General features: G+C 30.8%; 1 protein-coding gene across 1 annotated transcript; it reads left to right on the top strand.

Moving 5' to 3' along the window:
• The first annotated feature begins 77 nt into the window (after positions 1-77).
• LOC143042188 (uncharacterized) lies at positions 78-23,143 on the top strand. Its single transcript, XM_076214457.1, has 17 exons — positions 78-178; positions 1,112-1,225; positions 2,241-2,852; positions 4,915-5,064; positions 5,311-5,397; positions 6,953-7,084; positions 8,046-8,150; positions 8,944-9,039; positions 9,696-9,788; positions 10,625-10,696; positions 12,656-12,760; positions 13,420-13,581; positions 15,126-15,233; positions 15,924-16,119; positions 16,688-16,774; positions 18,215-18,307; positions 18,911-23,143. The coding sequence occupies exons 1-17, from the start codon at positions 99-101 to the stop codon at positions 19,184-19,186; spliced, it is 2,568 nt and encodes an 855-aa protein (XP_076070572.1). The 5' UTR covers positions 78-98; the 3' UTR covers positions 19,187-23,143.

Below are 23,143 nucleotides of genomic sequence, written 5' to 3' on the forward strand. Positions count from 1 at the left end.
AAACTAATTTATACGATATGAATTCAGTCGTTAAAGTATATCTTTAAGAATTAAGTGACACATTATTTTTTAGGATGCAAAAAAGTTCGGAAGAAAATATGTCATTACAGAGAGAGAAAAATAATCTGCAACACAATCTTGGAGAAAAATCAGATCAACTTCAAAAATTAGAATCCAGGTACAAATTAAACAGTTACATGAGTAACAATACCACTGCAAACACATATAATTTATTAGGACATGTAGCATAAACTTAAAATCCTATTAACAGATGTTTCACCCTGCAGATATACTTGTTTTTCCTTTGTCCATTTATCTGTCCTTCCATTCATATGTCTCTCTATTACACTAAACACAAATTGTCATTTCGTCAAACATAAGTATTAGAGAACAAAAGTAAAATAACTAAATAAATATTTATGATTTCTATATGACAAGAATTAAGTTTGTATACCCTCACAACAAGTGGTTAAATTTATTATGAATTTGTATTTATTTATCACATGTCAATTGAATTGTAAAGTCCATATAAAGACTTCTTTCTTCTAAGCAGCAACTCTTGTAAATGCCATAAATGGCGAGTAAAGACAAAACGTTTATTTCATCATTATAGTTTTATTTATTTCCTGCAAACTTAATGATTATTTAAGGAATGACTGTAATATTTTTTCTGTCTATGAAGAAATAACATAAAAAATTTGGTGCACACTGAATAACCTGTGTAGCGGGTTATTTAACAGTGTGCACCATATTTTTTATGTTATTTCGAATAGACAGAAAAAATATTACAGTCATTTCTTATAATTTAATTTTAAATTCCATTTTAAACCGTAGAAAACCATGAAAAAACGTTGACGACGTCACGGTCACATAACTAAATTATGTCTATGGGCTGATAACAAAATAACATCAACCAATTAGAAGACGCGTTACTTCCAAAATTAAATTATAATAAAATGTTTCTGATGGAGAAAGAGTTAATGGTTGATCTAGTGTAGTGTTTGGAATTCAGAGGAACCACCATTCAAATTATGTGCAATGCATATTGATATATTTTTGCTATGTAAAGAATAGTTTAATTCCAACTTATGTATGATATCATTTTTAACAGATCCATAAAACTAGATACTGATCTTACACATCTTCAAAACATGAGAACTGAAAATGAAGATTTAAAGGCCTCACTAGAAGAAGTGAAAAGGGAGTTAGATAATTTAGAGAAAAGGTAACTATTGAATAGTTCTCTTTTGTAAAAAAAGAAAAAAAGTGAGCTAGAGTAGTTATATGGGTGAGTTATATTTTCATAAGCTGTTGTTCCTCGACATAGAAAATTGGTTTAGATAAAAAAAATCTGTAATTCCTAAATCAATTTTTTTGCAAAGCACAAAGTCCTATCATAAGAAGTTCCAAATTGAATTTCATGTTCGTTTTACTGTGGCAAAGATAGTGGACTGATTTTTTTCTCTTCTTACTTCCAAAGGCAATAGTTAAAAAAAGCTTGTCTTGCAACAGGCAACATAAAAATCCCTCAAAGTTGTGTCAAGGGATCATTAACATGCTCCTAAAATATTGAATAATTACACAGAATTCAAGATTGAAACTTTAGAATTTTGAGACATAAAAACCTTATGCTTCAATAAATTGGTAATGGTCCAGCAGTTGACAGCATAAGTAACGTTAGATAAATGTTGGACAATTCCAACTACACCAACATCCACCTAAATCTTTCAACAGCAAGGGCCTCAGTCATGGTATACTTAAAATAATTTGAAATGTGTTTTCTTCAGGTGGACAGATTATTTTAAAGACTTTAAAATTACAGATGTCATTAAAATAAATTGATGAGTCTTCATGAAACCTGTAAGCCTTGTTACCGTATATCAGATATTTTTTTGTATTCTTGAGATATATAGGCCAAACAAAAATGTGGTTTTCTTTAATAACTGTATGTACGCCTTTGTTAGTCTTGTATGCTGTTTAATTTTAGTTTCTTGTGTATATTTTGGAGTTTAGTATGACATCCATTATCACTGAACTAGTATGCATTTTTTGTTAAGTGGCCAGCTGAACCACACCTCCAAATGCCGTATTTCTCGCTGCATTGGAGAGCCATTGGTGGCCTTCAGCTCTGCTCTTTGGTCGGGTTGTTGTCTGTGTGACACATTCCCCATTTCCATTCTCAATTTTACCTTTCCTCAAAAGTGCTGATGATGTAATCATGGGTGTATTTTACTTTATAGGTACAAAAAAGAAACAGCTGATAGGATGAGCTCTGATAATGCTTCCACTAAAATAAACGATGAAAATGAAAGACTGAGGAAAGAGAGAAATTCAGCGAGAATAGAACTGCAGAAATTACTAAGGGAGAAGAAAGACTCTTATCAAAACCAAAATACGGAACAAGTTCTTGCAAGAGAAGAACTTCAGAATAAAGAGAGGGAAAAGTTAGAGTTAGTTGCCTTGTTCAAGGATAAGGAGGAAAAAGATTTACAAAAAATACAACTATATGAAAAGGAGATTGAAACTTTAAAATCAAAGTGTAGGGAAGACAATGACAAAATGAGGCAATCAGAGCATGATGTAAAAACTTTAAATTCAAGGTACAGGGATGATCAGGACAAAATACAGAGATTAGAACACGAGGTTTATACTTTGAAATCTAGTTGCACGGATGAAAATGTCCAAGTACAGCGAATGGAACATGAGATTGAAACTTCAAAATCAAGGCATAGGGATGATAATGACAAAATACAACGAATGAAACTTGAAATTGAAACTTTAAAATCAAAGCATAGGGATGATAATAACAAAATGAGGCAAATGGAACATGAGATTGAAACTTTAAAATCAAGGTATTTTTATTTGATCACTTTTCTGAGAAACATGTTTTTTGCAAGTAAGCATACATTTGAATCTGATAACTCTTAACAGTTCAATAATAAAAAAATCTACATGATTATGATTGACCCTTAAAAATATCTAGCAAAAGATTTGTTTATAAATACTATGGATTCATAATTATTTTCTGTTTCTAGTGAAATTTGAATACTTGGCAAAATGTTTTAGTTAGGAATGGTCTATTTCAACATATTTCCTTTGCAGGAAAAGCAATTTCCTGATTGTTACTTGAGGCAAATTAAAATTATGTTATGTTTTTACTATACTTGATGCTCACCCATAGTAAGGATTTTAAAGTTCCTCTTCTGGGTTCATGTATTCTTCATTTTTTGGAACAGCCAATACTTGATAGAAAGAAATTCTTAAACCAAAACAAAAATTGATAACAAAGGAAATGAATGAATCCAAATGTTCTTACTTTGTACATGTATTATTTATTTACTCCCAAAATTGAAAATGAAACTATTGTGATTTGCATAGGTTAGATTAGTTTTTTGGGATACAATTGCTTTCAAGCAAACTGTAGACTTATACCGGTGGCTCAGAGCATTGCCCTCACGTCAATCGTTTTATTCTAAACATTAAGGAACATCTCAGATTCTTATGATTGTCTTGCTTTAAAAGGTAAAAACAAACAAAGGGATTGAACTTTAACAACTTTCCTATAATGTTCTTTTCATAATCTTCATGTTTGATAATTCCCTTGGCTTATATGCGTGTTTTTAACAACACGGAAAATCAGAATTAAGCAGTATTTATATTTAGTGTTTTTATAAATTTAGAAACACGTCAGAGGGAATTCCCAGTTTTGATAAAATGCGAGGGTTCTCTGAATTCCGATAAATCTATTTCTGTCATATAAGAACTGAAGTGGAGTTTTTCTTATATTTTACCGTTATGAAACTGATATTTGAGATTGTACTTCCATAAAGTAATAGAGAACCATCTAGGTCGTTTAATAAACATTTAATATACGTTCTTGCTCCAGGGTTTGTTTTGGAAATTATGCGCATGCATATAGTTTTCTTGACTTCAAGGGGTTTTCGATTGAATGGTTGCTCTGGATTCCCCACTCAATTAATTAATTTTTAACTCATGGGATCTTTTCTGTGTATGTCTGCTATTGAAGGTTATTGTTGTTGCATAATTTTAAATCATATGCATCATTTAAATTAAAATAAATATAGTCCACATCGTAGAACACCCCTTCATGCGAATTGGAGTCTTCCATATTATCGTTTCAAGTTGTCTCCCTTCCGGAAGTAACTTCCGTGAATTCTGAATCAAAACAATACGTCGAGTATTAGCTTGTTCTGTCAATGAAGTGTATTATATTAAAAACGATCGCAATTTAAACCGATAAATGTGTACGGAAAGGAGTCATGATCACTGACCCAAAGGAAATTAAATATTTAAAGAGTTAGGAATGGGGTTCCTCCTAGAATTAACATGGGAAAATAGGTGATAAGATACGAAGTGAAATACCTTCTTTCACTCTGAGTCTCAGTGACTGCTGTGGAAAGTAAACTTGGAATAGATAGCACAAAAATAAAACATAGGCCTGATTACATTGTTCATACACTTTTATCCCTGATTGGCTATTTTGTAACTATTTTAAAAGTGCAGTTGAATTAGTTTTGAAAATAATATTATCCAGCTACATGTATACATGTGTCAATGAAACAACGGAAATCGTATCCCTCAGAGCAATCTGCTCTTTGATTAAGTGCTGGTACTATAAAAAAGGTACAAAGAGTGCATCTTTTAGATTAACCTGTAGTAAAAATCCAAATCTAGTTATCTAGCTGTCCAAGCATCAACATGATCAATGCAATAGCATTACTGTTTGTAATATAAGATAATACATTGTTGCTTCAAATATTGATCGAAATTGCCTTACAGTCAGAAAACATAGATTTTTCATTCATAGATTCAATGAAACTTGAGTTGAAAGTGTACCAATAGAATCTCATTTTAGTACACAAATATAAACTTATTCATTGTATTATTAAATAGGTTAACAGGAGAAAAGGCAAATCAGTATAGTTCTTATGAAATGCTGCAAAATAAGAATGATCTTGAAGCATGTAAACATCAAAAGAAGGCACTGGAAGATGAGCGTAATGAACTTCAGAAAGAAAATATGGAACTGGAAAATGAATTGCAGTAAGTATCAATACATGAATAATACTTGCCCTTTATTATAGATTAGGCAACTTATTTTGTATTTCCTATATGGAATTGAAGAAGCTATTCCAATGTTTATGAATGATTTCTTTGTGGTTATACCATGTATACAGAAGTTTTGATTTATGAAGTATATTAGTGACAATATATCAATGCATCATGTGAGCTGCATCACATTATAATGAACAGCTCAATGGAAGTTTTGGAATCTATTTCTGTTTGTAGGAGCCTAAATTCAAAACTGGAACAGATTGATGACTCTGAAAAGAACATATCTAATTTAAAGAAACACATTAAAGATCTTGAAGAAGGGTAATGTATTCTAATGTTTACTACGTTGAGAATTATCGAAACGAAGAGAAATGTGATTTATAGATAAAAAGTTAAGTACCCGAGTCTGCTAGAAAAAAAATAGGATTTAAGATTAAATTAACATGCTCTCAAAGAATGAAATAGTTCTGCTTATAATCAAGACTTTGAAGAATAGGAAAAAATTAGAATTTTCCTCCTGCACAAATGTCTAGATGTTTGCTCAACGAAATTTGTCTTTACTCAGGTTGCCGTATTTGCTGTTTATGGATCCTGACCCGTTTGCACACACTTTTTCCTGTTTAACCTATTAAATTTTCTTTACAGTTGACACATGTTATACAATAGAGTAAACATACAAATTATTTGATAGGAGAAACTTGAAAACTCAACAACACAAAAATCTGAAAAATACCAAGAGGTAGACAAAGACCTTTGACAATAATCAATTTGTTAAGGTTGAAATCACATCAAGTCTAGATAGGTGTCAATAATATGTTTATTTGATGTATTATTCAGTAAGGAGCATTGTACAATTCCCATGTGGCGATGTACTTTTTTTAAAAACTTCTCAAAACCAAAAGCTTTATAACATTGGTCAGGTCTGAAAAATGTTTGTGACTATGTTCCAGATAATTTTAGCCTTTCATGCTATTGTCGCCATACAAATTTACAAAATTAGTATTTGCACAGCAAAAATTGCAGAAAGTACACTGAACAATGCTTTTATTGCTATTCTTCAGAGCAAAAACTTCCACCTCACTGCATTTCAAATATCTTTTCACAAGTCTTATACAGGTCTTTTTATAAATTAAGTTATCCTGATAAAACAAGCATCATAAAGTTTTACTGTGGCAGTTCCATGTGTTTTGTTATTTTAATAAAAATGATCAAGACAATAAAGTGTTGAAAAAGTTTGAACAGTCTGGACTTTGGACATGACATGATGGAGCACAAGCAATAGCCTTAAATGTTCACATAAATCTCATCTTTCTAAACAAATACTGCTGAAATTTGAGGTTAGTTGTTAATAATTTATCCTTTTTATGCCCCACCTACGATAGTAGAGGGGCATTATGTTTTCTGGTCTGTGCGTCCGTTCGTCCGTCCGTCCGTCTGTTCGTTCGTTCGTCCGTTCGTTCGTCTGTCCCGCTTCAGGTTAAAGTTTTTGGTCAAGGTAGTTTTTGATGAAGTTGAAGTCCAATCAACTTGAAACTTAGTATACATGTGCCCTATGATATGATCTTTCTAATTTAAATGCCAAATTATAGTTTTGACCCCAATTTTACGGTTCACTGAACATAGAAAATGATATTGCAAATTTCAGGTTAAAGTTTTTGGTCACGGTAGTTTTTGATAAAGTAGAAGTCCAATCAACTTGAAACTTAGTATACATGTTCCCTTTGATAAGATCATTCTAATTTTAATGCCAAATTAGAGAATTTATTCCAATTTCACGGTCCACTAAACATAGAAAATGATAGTGCGAGTGGGGCATCCATGTACTGTGGACACATTCTTGTTATTCATCTTATTGTGCATAATTTTTATTTAATAGGTATAGAAATGCTGTTTCTGATGTGCAGACACTTACAGAAAGTGTCGAAGATCAGAAACAAGAAAACAGAGATTTAATTGTAAAACTGGAAAATTTGGATATGGAAAAGAAAGATTTAGAAAACAAGCTGAGGTGATTTTTAAATACCCATCATAGTTATATTGTAAGAAGATAAAGTCCATATGTCTGTCTATCCAAACATAATTGGTCTGTTGTTCAAGGGTCAAGAGACTTTCAAATGTCAGATTTAAATAATTTTTCAAATCTTGTGTTTGCTTTGACAGATTTAATTGAAAGTTTTCACAATTCTTTGAATTAATGAGGTAAGCTTTTGGTTGCAATTTTTTTTCATTTTTTTTTTATTATATTGAAATAGGATTTTAACTGTCAGATTTAAGGAAATTTTCACAATTTTTCTGTAAAACTTCACTACTTATACATTTCCATAGTTTGCATTTTTAGTATTTTTTATTGTCATTAAAGATTCTGATGATTATTATACCCCCGCTTTAAAAAAGGGGGGGGGGGTATATACTGTTTTACCTCTGTCTGTCCTTCCGTCAGTCTGTCAGTCAGTCCGTCCGTCCCATGAATATTTTTCGTCGCATTTTTCTCAGGAACTACAATACAAGGATTTCTGAAATTTTGTTTCAGGGTTTATCTAAGTCAGCTTTACGGTGTGATGTGTTTTCAGATTGATCACTCGACAACTTCCTGTTTACCAAACACTTGTATGATTTTACACATGATAGCCAAGTTGAAAATTTTCGTCACATTTTTCTCAGGAACTACAATACAAGGATGACTGAAATTTGGTTTCAGGATTTATATAAGTCAGCTATACCGTGTGATGCGTTTTCAGATTCATCACTCGACAACTTCCTGTTTACCGAACACTTGCATATTTTTACACTATTAATATTATCCACTTGCGGCGGGGGTATCATCAGTGAGCAGTAGCTCGCAGTTTCACTTGTTTTTTTCCTTTAAATATGTGAGCTAATTAAAAGGCCCTTTCATTCTATTCCTTTGAAATAAGCACTTAAGCATTACAAGATTGACAATTAGATTTATCCTGTATTTTATTTGACAGGGTTATGTTCAGTAAAGATGAAACTTCGAAATTGCAAAAAGACAATACTGAGTTAAAGCACAATCTCCAGAACTTATCCAAGCAATTAAAAGAATCTGAAAACAGGTTTGTTTAAAATTAAGCATGCATTTTTTTTTAAAAGAAAAATCAACTTTAATGTTCTTTTGTGTATTTTTACTACAGTAAGGTACATTTATTTTCCTCACCATACAGATAGCTTGTACCCTGATTAAAGACTAAAAAGTTATGGTATTTGTGAATTGAAAACAAAGACTACTTATTTATCAACAATTTACATAGTATAACTGCAGAGATCTGTCCAAAACTAAATCATTATTTGCCATCATTAACAATTTATATGTTCTTAGAGACGGGATTTCTAGAGATGAAGAGGAGAAATATTTTTAGTCCACCTGGTCAGATCCACCTGGTTGCAGAATTGAGAAAAAAAAATTATATAAAATTATATTATTTGGTTTTTATAATCCCAAATAATTTTTGAAGCCTATGGTCATCAATTGGTCTGACTGATCCACCTTTCATGTGTGTGAAACAAATGGTTTCCTTACAATAACTTGCAAAAACCTTGCTTGATTAAAGTGATAATTTTGTGACAGGACTGCTTCCCTTAAAACATGTGGTAGATACTTAGTCAGCTGAAAGTGGTTGAGCTAAGGAAGTGAAAGGTCCCACATCCAGTTGCATTTTATTCGCATTAACAAAAAGCTTGCAATAATTTCTTTATTTACAGTAATATTTCTTATACCCATTGGTGGCCTTTGGCTGTTTTCTGTTTTCTTTAGCCAGGTTGTTGTCTTTTGACACATTCCCCATTTCCATTCTCAATTTTGTTTGTCATAGACGTCAATCATTCATATGCTTTGTCTTTATCCTCTAGGTTAGCTTTAAACAAGTCCTCTTTAGGCAACAGATGTGAAGAACTTCAAAACATTTTGCAAGACAAAGAACAAGAAATCAACAATTTGAAATTAAGGTACATATTGAAGCAACTGCCTGCAGAACCTAAGAACATTATATTAATCTCATCAGCTTTAATAGCTATACTATTATAGTGGGTTATAATTTCAAAGGATTTATAGTGTTCTTCAAAATTTCTTTAACCATGGAAAATTTATTCCATACTAAGGAGTTTTACATTTCGATTGTTACAATGTGTGTTTTTAATCTTTTGTGATGATTATTTATTTTGAATTCCAGTATATTCGTAATGTTCTTTAAGGTTAATTTTTGGTTGAGGTTATAATTTTGTGGATTATATACATTCATGTTTCATTCCCAACAAAATGTCTGCTTTGGTAGTCATGGTAGTAAATAAAGAGTTTTAATTTGAAAATATATCAATGTGCAGAATACAAAGTATTGCATGATCATTATTACTGTAAATTCAGAAATTATTGCGAGGTTTTTATTAATGTGAATTATGCGACTGGATGAGTATCGCAATAATAAGAACTCGCATTTTGATAACAGAAAGATAGGTCTTTATGCAGATTTTTTGGTAAACGCAATAATTAAACTTGCAATGTTGTCCATTCGTGAAAAATCGCAATAATAAATGCACATAATAATTTGTGAATTTACAGTATTGGAAAGTATTCATTTTCTTATCATTGTTACTTTTCATTATAGATTCCAGGAACTAGTAGATTCAAAGGAAACTTCAGAAGTTCTTCAAAATAGAATAATAAATCTGCAGCAGGAAAAGTCAGAATTAAATCAGAGGTAAAAAAATATGAGCTATTTATCTGTCAGCAGATTAATTAGGATTTTTTTTTTTACATGTATGTTTTTTTCAAATTTATAAATTTACATTTCAAGACAAATTGTGTGGTTTTTTTATGAATTACAGACTAAAACAATTTGTAACATTTATTATCTTGTGAAATTACAAATATTGATATGGGAGAATAAAATCCTTAATTCAAAATGGAGGTGTGAAAAATAAAGTAAAAAATAAAGTATTAGAATGAATTTTAATGAGTAATTATTAATTTATTTTATGTTAATTAGTATGAACACTGTCACTAAGGCTACAGGTTATGAAATGTCATTTTAATTAAGAGTATTGCTAAAAACTTGACATTTTAATTTTATGAGTATTGTCTGTATTCAATATTTAGTATAAATATGAATGGCAAACTTTGTTGAACACAGATTCACAGATAGAGAGAGAGAAAGAGAGTTGAGATAGATGCAGTAGGAGTCATAATGTAATGTTGATATACTTCCTTATTCTTTGTATTGGAATTAGAATATAAAACATGAAATTTTGTCGGATATTGTTATCTACAAATAGTGCTTAGCAATTTGGTGTCTTTGGTATTAAGACTTTTAAACGTTTTAATAAATAATAATGACTCCACAAACAAATCTTGTCCCTTTAACATTAAGAAGCCTTAGCAGCCCCTTTAATACAAACCTCTAATCAAGAAATATCATTGAACTAATGTTTTGATGTTGATATATGTTATTTATACCCTGTAAAATGTACATTGCATCCATTTGTTTCCTATCTCATTGAGAGCATTCTTCATCAATATCTTATTTTGTTTTAAAAGGTTGCAGGAGTTAGAGGTCTTGAAAAGACAAGTTCATAAGCTGGGTTCTGAAAACTTAGAATTGAATAAGAGGTAAACTGTAATGTTATGTTCTTAAATTTGATATTATATAACTGTCATGCTTTGGATAAATATTATTGTCTGGATGTCTTTGGATATATTTGTGGTTTGGTTGAGAATCTGTTTCATTAACTATATTCTTTCATTTTCAATAATATGGTATATGGTTATTTGTGAACCCATTTTTTTTTCCTTAATTAGCAAAATGGCTGATTGCAGAATAAATATCATGTACTTGGTAAAGAAACACTTTATTCAAGAAGTTGAATATGGATTTCAAAAATGCTTAAAGAGATCTCAAGAATGAAAATATTGATATTAAGAAGTCATATAGAGATCTGAAAAAGGTAAATATAGATTAAAAAAAGGGATGCATAGATATCAAGAAGTCATATAGAGATCTCAAGAAGCAAAACATGGGTCACAAAGTCAAATAGACACTACAAGAAGCCAAAGAGAGATATCAAGAGGTCAAACAGAGATGTCCAGAAGTAAAATATATAAGTCTAATATAGGTCTAAAGAAGATTTCAAGAAGTCAAATAGTGATCTGAATACTTCAAAAAGATATCCCAGAAGTCAAATACATGTATAGGCCACAAAGTCAAAATATATATCTCAAGAAAAAATTTCTCAAAAGTATAATAGAGATATCAAGAAGGAAATAGATATATCTAGAAGGTTACTAATGATCTCAAGAATCAAATATAGGTCATAAAGTCAAATAGAGATCTCAAGAAAGAAAATAGAGAAGTTTCATATAGGTCTAAAGAAGTTAAATATAGATTTCAAGAAGTCTAGCAGAGATCTGAATACTTCAAATAGATATTCTAATGCAATTTTTATATAACAATTTTTTTCATTGGCTAAAAGTTGCTGTCAAATCCACAGTTGACCAGGCGTAACTAAGGAGGGACCCGCCATTTTGAATTGATTGAATAAACAAATGTTCAAATACTGCTATATAATCGAAAGTAAAACAACATCTACCTCGAATTCGCAGTTTTAATGTAGTTTTATCCGAATTTGATTCGTACAGGTACCATAATATCTTCCAGTTTGTAAGTTTTCATTTGTGTGACGTCACGTTTACCCATGACGTCTTTGCGCCAAAAGCATTTATAAAGTTTCACAGATTTTTTTCTATTTGTCAAATTTAGACAATTTTTCAAGTTTAATCGTATTACTTCTTTTTGTAATGCATTAGAATCGGAATAACAGTACTGTAGTTGAAGAGTTGCCACCGTCAATTTTGATTTGACAGTCGCAAATCTACGTTTTACTGTCTCCGCTACGTGTCGCCAGTAAAAGTGCATTTGCGACCGTCAAATCTGCAATTGACGGTGTCAACTCTTCAACTACAGTACTGTTATTCCTTAATTTCAAGAAGTCAATGTAGATCAAATATAGAAGTCAAGAAAGAAAGTCTCAAAAGTATAATAGATATCTCAAGAAGGGAAGTAGATATATCAAGAATGGAAACAGAGATATCAAGAAGGAAACTTAAGATCTCAAGTAGTAAAATATTTTTAAATATATAAAAATATAGGTCATAAAGTCAAACAGAGATCTCAAAAAGTCCTATAGAGATCCCAAGAAGGATAATAGAGTAGTCTCATATAGGTCTAAAGAAGTAAAATATAGATTTCAAGAAGGCTAATAAAGATATCTGAATACTCGAAATAGTTATCTCAAGAAGTCAATGTAGGTCACAAAGTCAAATATAGAAGTCAAGAAACCAAATAGAGGTCTCAGAGTTAAATATATGTTTAAAAGTCAAATTTATGTTTCAAAGTCAAATTTATGTTTCAAAGTCAAATTTATTTTTCAAAGTCAAATTTATTTTTCAAAGTCACATGTTGTTCTCAAAAAGTCCAAGTATAGGTTTCAAAGTTCTGTACAGATCTCAAGAAGAAGCAAGAAAGTATTTGCAGAAAATTATTCGACTGTTTATTTGAAACTTAAATTCTAGGCTTGAAATCAGTAGCAAAGAAAAATCATCAATACACAAAGAAAATAAAGAACTGAAGAACATCCTCCAGGAAAAACTATCAGAAGTGAAAAGATTGGAAGAAAGGTAAATATGGATCAAAGTCTCTGCTTTTCATATGTAAAAATAGTTCTGTGTTTTGCCTTAGTATGGTATACACCTTATTGCTATTTGGAAATCTGTTAGCTTGACCTGAGAATCTGCCCCACTTGAACTATTGACGTCATACAACAATCACTTTTCCATTGTAGGATCAGATATTTTGTATAATGACGTCAAAATTTGACTGGAACCTTTATGATGACCAGTAATGGCGGAACAATAGCAATAAAGTATTACAAATTTAATGAAGGCTATGTTTGAATGCTATACAGGGATCCAAGGCACTTTCTGAAGAATGAATAGCGACATATTTCTTGAAATTTTAGGCTTACAATTTCGTTCATTTTGGGATAACTTAAAAGTTATTTTTCTTTTTCAAACTGGCAAATAGATTCACGACATCAATAAATATATAGTAAAAGTTTTTACCAATGTACCAAATAATTACAGTTAACAGAATCCACAGCAAAAGTATGACATTTGTTAGCTTTTTGGTACCACAAGCATATGCTATTTATAAGTAAACCACATATATATATATATATATATATATATACTAGTTGATCAAATTACTCAACAGAAAACTCACTTTACTCTGTATTTTAGACACCAAGTAGTTTTTGAAAATAATATTTATTTTATAGGTGCAGACATTTACAAACTTTAGAAAGAGATGTCCAGAAGTTAAAGAGGGAAAATAAGGAGTTAGATACAGAAGTTGTATCACAAAGACAAAATAATGAAACTCTAAACAATCGTCTTGAAATTCTAAATGTAGAGAAATTAGAGATTGAAGACAGACTTAGGTAATATTTTTTATACGACTGCAAAAACATAATTGTGTTCATATATCAAGTATATTGATGATCATGTAGTTAAGCAATAACTTTAATTCAAGTGTATTTCAAAAACAATTTGTTTGGTTTCAACTAAAATTATATTTTTTTATGTGTTTTTTTTTTATATGCTGAATCTTACCATGTTGTTATATTTTGAATATAAGACCATACTAGGTTAATTAAATGCCCCATTTAAAATTTTTAAGATCTTTGAACTCATTTATTTTGTGTCAGAAACCTATATTATGTCAAAATTTGATCACAATCCAAATTTAGACAGTATCAACTGTGAATTTTGTGTCCAAACTTATAGCTTGTCCCAACTGTTCAGAGTTAGAGCTCTGTGGTTGTATCAGGCAGCACTCGGCGAAGTATTTTTAAATTGTTGATCTTTAAGGTTATGGGAAATTTTAGTAAAAATTGTAGGTTTCAATTTGTATTATAGCTGCATCATCATATAAGCTGCATGGGACAGAAAATGGCCTTATGTAAATGCATGTCATGATACATATAAAAAAGATGTGGTATGATTACCAATGAGACAACTGTCTACAAGAGACCAAAATGATATAGACATTAACAACTATAGGTCACCGTACGGCCTTCAACAATGAGCAAAGCCCATACCGCTCAGTCAGCTATAAATACATTAATAAGTATTTGATTGATTTTGGAACATTCAGATATGAATTGAAAGATGAATACTGGTCTGTTTTGTAGAGTTCTTATGTCTCCTGAATTTTCAAACTGTTACAGACTTTGCATTTTGATTTTTTTAAAACCTGAAATAAGTAAACATCTGTATTTAATCATTTGCATATTAAGGTGGATTTCTATCAGCTCATACATAATTTAAATTGATTTGAAAGAGACAGTGGGTAAATGTTAATGAGGCAAAAACCCAACAAAATAGTTCTTACTTATATAGGTTCACATGTATAAATATCTCATTTATATATTAGTGAGATTTTGGCAGTTTACCGCTCATAATTCATTGATTCAGATTAAAATTCTGTGGAATTTATTTTTGGGGATACCAATTTTTCGTGGTTAATTAATTTCGTTGTTTTGCTAATCGCTCCATATAATCATACAGAATTTTAAATTCCTTGAATATTTAAATTTGTTGTTTCCCTGTCTCCATGAAATCCGCAAAAATTGGTTTCCAATTTCCAACTTATAATAATGAAGCCAAAGTACTAGAATAACAAATGATTACCAATAATATACAAACTTTGGATGAGCTTTAATGTTCAGGTTTAAGTTCTTTGATATTGTATATTAGTTTTGTGTTTATTTATTAAAATGTTAGAGCATTGTTAAAAAAGGTATAAGGAGCAAAATTGTGATATGATCTGAAATAATAAATTATCCTAACACTTTCTAAAGTCAGGAACAAAATGATATCTGTTTTAAAAAAAATAAGTTCTCATATTATGTTTTATTTAAAAATTAGATTTTGTTGACATGCAAGTGTGAAACACCTTGAGTACTATTTTGTTTGTTTGCAGACGACGATCACCACAGGTAGTATCTGAATCCAAAAGCTGTCAGAATTGTTTCAAACACCGCAATGATATATCCGATCTGAAGAGAGAAATCAATGATCTGAGAGACAGGTAGTGTTTTTGTAAAATATAGTTTTGTGTTGAATAATCAACATCACGATTTGTAGGACACATTCATTAATTGTACAATTGCTATTTAGCAATCCTAGAAACTTTTGGGCAAAAATATGATTGCCTGCTACATCATCATAAAACACTATAGTTTTAAGAAGCACTAGTACTGCATCAAGTGTTAAGATATGTCTCAATTCTAGACATTTAAGTTTTGAATTTCAAAACGGCCAAATAAATTATTGTATGAAATAATATTCTGTGACGGAATCTTTTTCTCTAAGGATTTATAGACGATATGAAGACAAACTTATCTTTCTTTATGATCTGCAAAAAGATGTCCACTTATGTGTTGTCATAAAGCATGGTTACTTTTTCGTGACATATTAATAACAAAATAAGAAGAAAGTAATCAAACTTTGACCATTTAACAGCTCAGATCAAACTAACCACACTTTGATTAATTAAAATAATCAACAAGTCAGGAAAAGTATAAATCTGTTAAGAGTAAGAGAAAATCAGCTACATATATGTATATAATCAATGTTATTGAAATACACAGAACAATCAGTGTGTATTATTTTATTTAATAATGACATCTTAATTAAATGAAAAAGACATAAGTTGTTTAAAAAAAGAATGATTCAATACTAAAATTCTGGAGAATTTTATATGTGTACTTAATTTCAGACTGAGTGAAGCTGCTGGCAACAAACTGAGAGATAACAATCCTAACATTGCTGACTTAAGTGATATGAACCGTCCAACCTCATTAGCAGAGAAATTCTCTTCATTATATACAGATGAATACACAGATGCTATGGAAGTTATTGAGGATGATATGGATGAGGCAGCTTCCGTCAAGGTCATGCTTGATTTGTTAAAGGTACTTTGTTAACTTTTTTAACTATATTTAGCACACACAACTGCACACTATCCTTGCCCCTTAAAAGATTACCACTTCATTACAGATTTTGTAATTAAATTTTTTTTCTTCCTAAATAAAGGTTTGCAACCAACTTACTGGTTGGGTAACTTTTTTTTAAATTTCAAAAATATCAATGAGTGCAATTTCAGAGAGGCTATATATCAATTGGTAGTCAATTGATCACTTGATCACAAATTTTTATTTTTCTCTAAAACCTGTGTATGCAACCATGAAATGAACACATCAGGTCAGTAGTAGGACTCTAAATTATAGTGACACTGCAGTATAAATACTAAAAATAATCAGTACAAAGAAAGATAACTCTATTCATTCTAAATGACAAAATACTATCCCATCTTATACATATTCAAAAGTCCTATTCAAAGGCAAGTATTAAATCCAAGTAATGCACAATACAATTTTACCTGTCAAGTAGAAAATAAAGGACATGCATAGTATCTAAATATATGGTAGTGCACAGTGAGACTTTTACATTGATTTTTTTATGAGTATTTTATTTTAAAAGCGCTGTTATGATTGGTGTCAAAGATTAGCCAAAGAACAGAGAGATACCCTGATAAACAGATCTATCGGATTCATGGAGAATCATGGTGTATGTATTTTATAAGTTAATTGGTGGTCTACTCAATCAGATTTAATCTCTTGCTTGCTTGAGCTGCAGGTATGGCGAAAGTGAAAAAAGTAATCAAGTTGAGAGGACTACAGATAATCTGTTTATACCTATTTTGCCTGTGATGACGTTGATGTTTGCATTGACAATGACACTTGTGCCCTTAGTTTGTAGCGAAATTTCATATTATATATTACTGTGCTGAGAAAGGAAATTATCAGTCAGTAAAATTATACTTTTTCTCATCACTTGGCGTCCGTCGTCGTCGTCGTCTGTCGTCGTTAACAATTTTTCAAACATCTTCTCCTCTGAAACTACTGAATGGATTTAAATGAAACTTAAAATGATTGTTCCTTAGATTATCCTGCACAAAGTGTGTGCTTTCGATTTTTGATCCGTCAAAAAACATGGCCGCCGTTACTTAAAATAGAACATAGGGGTCAAATGCAGTTTTTGGCTTATATCTCAAAAACGGAAGCATTTAGAGCAAATCTGACATGGGGTAAAAATGTTCATTAGGTCAAGATCTATCAGCCCAGAAATTTTCAGATGAATCAAACAAATCATTGTTGGGTTGCTGCCACTTAATTGGTAATTTTAAGGAAATTTTGCAGTTTTTGGTCATTATCTTGAATATTATTATAGATGAAGATAAACTGTAAACAGCAAAAATGATCAGCAAAGTAAGATCTACAAATAGGTTAATATGACCAAAATGATCAATTGACCCCTTAAGGGGTAAATGTCCTTTAATGACAATTTTTCACAATTTGTTCATCATATTTGCTAACTTTAAAAAATCTTCTCCTCTGAAACTACTGAATGGATTTGGATGAAACTTAGCATGATAGTTCCTTAGATTATCCTGCACAAAGTGTGTGCTTCGATTTTTGATCCGTCAAAAAACATGGCCGCCCTTACTTTAAATAGAACATAGGGGTCAAATGCAGTTTTTGGCTTATATCTCAAAAACGAAAGCATTTAGAGCAAATCTGACAGGGAGTAAAAATGTTCATTAGGTCAAGATCTATCAGCCCTGAAATTTTCAGACGAATCAAACTAACCATTGTTGGGTTGCTGCCACTTAATTGGTAATTTTAAGGAAATTTTGCAGGTTTTGGTCATTATCTTGAATATCATTATAGATAATGATAAACTGTAAACAGCAAAAATGATCAGCAAAGTAATAATCATTCATGGAAGATTTAAGCAAAAAATTTAAGGTGAGCGATTCAGGCTCTTGAGAGCCTCTTGTTTTAATACAATTTAGTTGAACTCAAACTACCTTACAATTCAAAATACTTTGTACCTTAAAATTAATAAATTGCAATCACAATTAAATTTTGATTCATTTATTTTTTCAATTATCAAAAATGTCAATTATAAGGAGATTAGCTATCAAATTATTTCTTTCACTTTCAGGGACAGAATGTAGTTTTATCAGACAGATGTCTTATCTTTGTGAAGGAGTTTCAAAAGAAAATAGCAGTTGAGTCTTTAGAAGTTGTTGGCCAGGTAATTTATATGATTTTTTTTTTAGCAGACTGCATGCATGTTTATATTTTGCATATATACAATCTTTAACTTCATTTGAAATACCTAGGGCCTAGGTGTCCAAGTTGCCTAGGAAATTCGTGGATGGTAAACTAGTTTAGAGGTATGTTTTCCAATCCTGCTCATGCAAACCTACGTCAAATCAGATTTTTATTGACTAGGATTTTCAGTTTTTATCTGTATTGCTATTTTTTAGCTATTGATGAATCTTTCTTAAAACTAAACATTATCTAGAAAGGCAAATGTACTAGCTGTTCAATATTAAGAGTTATTTATTTTTGTAAAATGTATGTTCAAATCATTTGGTCTCTGGTGAAAAGTTTAGTATAGTTTACCCATTATCAATCTTTCCTCATTTTATTATTTTTTTAATTTGAAGAAATAAAATTATACAATTTGCAAGTGCGCAGTACATGTTACTTGAGAACCTTCAAAATACTGTTTTCCAATGATTTTATAGTGATCTGTGAAAATACTGTTTTGTATGTTAGATTAAAACAGAGAGAGAGGAATTGGGGATGATTTATGTCAAGATGCAATACAAACATTATTTTCTATTTACAGATATGCCATGTGAAGAGTGTTACACAACAGACTTTATCCAGTGAGAAGTACATTGTAAAATATATCAAGAAATGTTCTGAACTTTGTTGGATGATGCAGATATCAGATCCACCTCTATATGTAAATTTTGATGTGAATTCAGGAGAAAACTTAAACAAAAATGACTACAATGTGTTTACAAAAAGTGGCAGCAAAATCGATTATTTAGTGTGGCCTGTTTTATATCTACACAAAACTGGACCAATGTTGGCTAAAGGTGTGGCACAAGGGAAATAACTTATGGATGTTGTGATGTGATAATATTTTGTAGTTTTTAGGATTGTATAATAATGAATGATAAATGTTTGTGGGGACAAAAAATTTGATGAAGCAGAAGTTATAAATGATGAGTGTTGCTATTCATCAAAATAATGTTTAACATATGAAAGTAACTGATTATACAAATTATACATGATTGATAAAGTAGCAAATAAAAAAGGGAAAGGGAAAAAACAATTAAATATGAGAATTCAAAGATTTAATTTTGAAATTACTGGTGTGTTTCAAAATTAATTATTGAAATGACATTTACATTTAATAGTAATTGAATAATGTATTGAAATCCAATCATTGTATGTGAAAAAGTATGAGTAAAAGACAGGTCCGACACTAGTGGGTAACTTCGTAAATTATTTTACATTCCTTTTCATGGCTGATAAAACAGAGATTACGTTGATCTGGGATTCAATTAGTCCCTTCTAGAACATATTTTTAGCTCACCTGGCACGAAGGGCCAAGTGAGCTTTTCTCATCACTTGGCGTCCGGCGTCCGGCGTCGTCCGTCGTCCGTCGTCGTTAACTTTTACAAAAATCTTCTCCTCTGAAACAACTGGGCCAAATTTAACCAAACTTGGCCACAATCATCATTGGGGTATCTAGTCTAAAAAATGTGTTCGGTTACCAGGCCAACCAACCAAGATGGCCTCCATGGCTAAAAATAGAACATAGGGGTCAAATGCAGTTTTTGGCTTATAACTCTGAAACCGAAGCATTTAGAGCAAATCTGACATGGGGTTAATTTGTTTATTAAGTCAAGATCTATCTGCCCTGAAATTTTCAGACGAATTGGACAACCGGTTGTTGGGTTGCTGCCCCTGAATTGGCAATTTTAAGGAAATTTTGCCGTTATATGGTTATTATCTTGAATATTATTATAGATAGAGATAAACTGTAAACAGCAATAATGTTCAGCAAAGTAAGATCTACAAATAAGTCAACATGACTGAAATGGTCAGTTGACCCATATAGGAGTTATTGCCCATTATAGTCAATTTTTAACCATTTTTCATAAATCTTAATCTTTTACAAAAATCTTCTCCTCTGAAACTACTAGGCCAAATTTATCCAAACTTGGCCACAATTATCTTTGGGGTATCTAGTTTAAAAAATGTGTCCGGTGAACCGGCCAACCAACCAAGATGGCCGCCACGGCTAAAAATAGAACATAGGGGAAAAATGCAGTTTTTGGCTTATAACTTAAAAACCAAAGCATTTAGAGCAAATCTGACAATTGGTAAAATTGTTTATCAGGTCAAGATCTATTTACCCTGAAATTTTCAGATGAATCTGACAACCTGTTGTTGGGTTGCTGCCCCTGAATTGGTAATTTTAAGGAAATTTTACTGTTTTTGGTTATTATCTTGAAAATTCTTATAGATAGAAATAAACTGTAAACAGCAATAATGTTCAGCAAAGTAAGATTTACAAATAAGTCAACATGACCGAAATGGTCAGTTGACCCATATAGGAGTTATTGCCCTTTATAGTCAATTTTTAACCATTTTTCGTAAATCTACTAAGTAATCTTTTACAAAAATCTTCTCCTCTGAAACTGATGGGCCAAATTAATCCAAACTTATCCACAATCATCTTTGGGGTATTTAGTTTAAAAAATGTGTCCGATGACCCGGCCATCCAACCAAGATGGCCGCAATGGCTAAAAATAGAACACAGGGGTAAAATGCAGTTTTTGGCTTACAACTCAAAAACCAAAGCGTTTAGAGCAAATCTGACAAGGGGTTAAATTGTTTATCAGGTCAAGATCTATCTGCCCCGAAATTTTCAGATGAATCGGACAACCCGTTGTTGGGTTGCTGCCCCTGAATTGGTAATTTTAAGGAAATTTTGCTGTTTTTGGTTATTGTCTTGAATATTATTATAGATAGAGATAAACTGTAAACAGCAATAATGTTCAGCAAAGTAAGATTAACAAATAAGTCAACATGACCGAAATGGTCAATTGACCCTCTAAGGAGTTATTGTCCTTTATAGTCAATTTTCAACAATTTTTATAAAATTTGTAAATTTTTACTAAAATTTTCCACTGAAACTACTGGGCCAAGTTCATAAAGATAGAGATAATTTTAAGCTGCAAGGATGTTCAGTAAAGTACGATGTACAAACACATCACCATCACCAAAATACAATTTTGTCATGAATCCATCTGCTTCCTTTGTTTAATAGTCACATAGACCAAGGTGAGCGACACAGGCTCTTTAGAGCCTCTAGTTATGATATTAATATGAAGCATATAAACATTGATACTAAGTTGGATTATTTACGTTCTAGTTTGCAAGTTAAAAATTGGTAGGAAGACATGTTAACCTATCTGGACATAGTTTTATGTTTCAAAGCTTGTATGAGGGTGGGCAGGACCTAGTAACATATGGATCAGGTGTTTTTAAGCACAGGATTTCGGGATTGATCCTTTCAGGATCTGGAAATTCTTTTTTTCGAATTTTGGGATGTCAAGATTTAAATTTTGTTAAATCGGGACCTCAAGATTTCATCTTTTTAAGCCCGGAATTTCAAGGTTCAGGACCCGTCCGATCCATCTTTTGTATGTGTCAGGATTCAAATCAAAATGTGCTACAATAAGACAATCAAAGTAGTTTATAAATGATTGACACAATTTTGAAGTATAGTTGGTTAAATACTTTTCCAAGCTGCATCTTTCTGATCATTTTGCTGTGCAATCAGTTAATTAAAAAATAAGCATTTTCCGAAATAGAAGTGTGCATCAAACAGGAACAGACAATGACAAGAATCCTACTTATATAATAATTCCAACATATTCCTACATGATTGGTTTGATGGAAGAAGAATAATATGTTCAATTTAAAAAGCACATGCACATCACATGTAGTAAGAAGTTTTACAAGTGTATATATGAAAGTCAATGAAAACTTTGATATTTTATTGAGCAATTCTTTTTATTATACACATAGCATAAGACTGTGATAATTATATTGGTGTATTAATATAGAGTAGTTATTTGACAAGGATTTATACTTCTCTGAGGACAAATATATTATATACATGGTATACATTCATATTTTAATATGCATATGTATTCTTGCAATGTATAAAGGGGTATTTATCCTCTATAAAAGTATTTTTTTAGACTTGTAGATTATTTTCAAAGGTAGCAATCAAAAGGAGAGATAAATATTGAATCTTTTAGTTCTATTGTAAAATTTAATAATTTAAAATTCTATACAGGTTGTATTTTACATATTGTCTGGTTATCCTTACCTGAAAATTAAACAAAAGCATCTGAGGTAATTTGCTGCATATTATTTTAAAATCTCAAATCTCATTTATTTTTAACAGAAAACATTTGCTTTATTACAGGTTTTGTCTGAAATCTAAGTTAAGTTGTATTTCAATTTCTTGATAATGAATTTATCTTACAGAATTTTTTTCTCTTCATGTTCTTAAAAACCTATATTCCTTTGTAGTCTAGGGCTTTTCAATATTATACAATGTATTAAGTAGTTTTAAAGTTTATTTCCGCATTTATATTAGTATACTATGATACTAAATTATGTTGATTGATGTTAAAAAAATTCAGGAAACTCATTTCAAATCAGAACATTCCTTTTATGCAGCTTTTAAACACATTTTTACTGAAAAGATACTGATTTGTTTATCAAATGTTTATTGGTTAAAAGAGATCTGAAATATAATAGATTATGAAATGAACATTTCACATAGAAGTTGTTTTATATTTTTTTTGTTAATGTCTTACTTTAAAACTAACATTTTAGGAACTAGATTGAATAGTGTGTTATTTCATGAAGTCTATATATTTTGAAAAAGTGAAATCATTACTTTTAACCTGTTAAAATGTGTAGAAAAATATCTAATGATAATGTATATCTTTCTGTAATAAAATAAAGTAATTAAAGTAAA

The sequence above is a fragment of the Mytilus galloprovincialis genome, chromosome 8 (assembly GCF_965363235.1).
Source record: "Mytilus galloprovincialis chromosome 8, xbMytGall1.hap1.1, whole genome shotgun sequence".
Taxonomy (NCBI): Eukaryota; Metazoa; Mollusca; class Bivalvia; order Mytilida; family Mytilidae; genus Mytilus; species Mytilus galloprovincialis.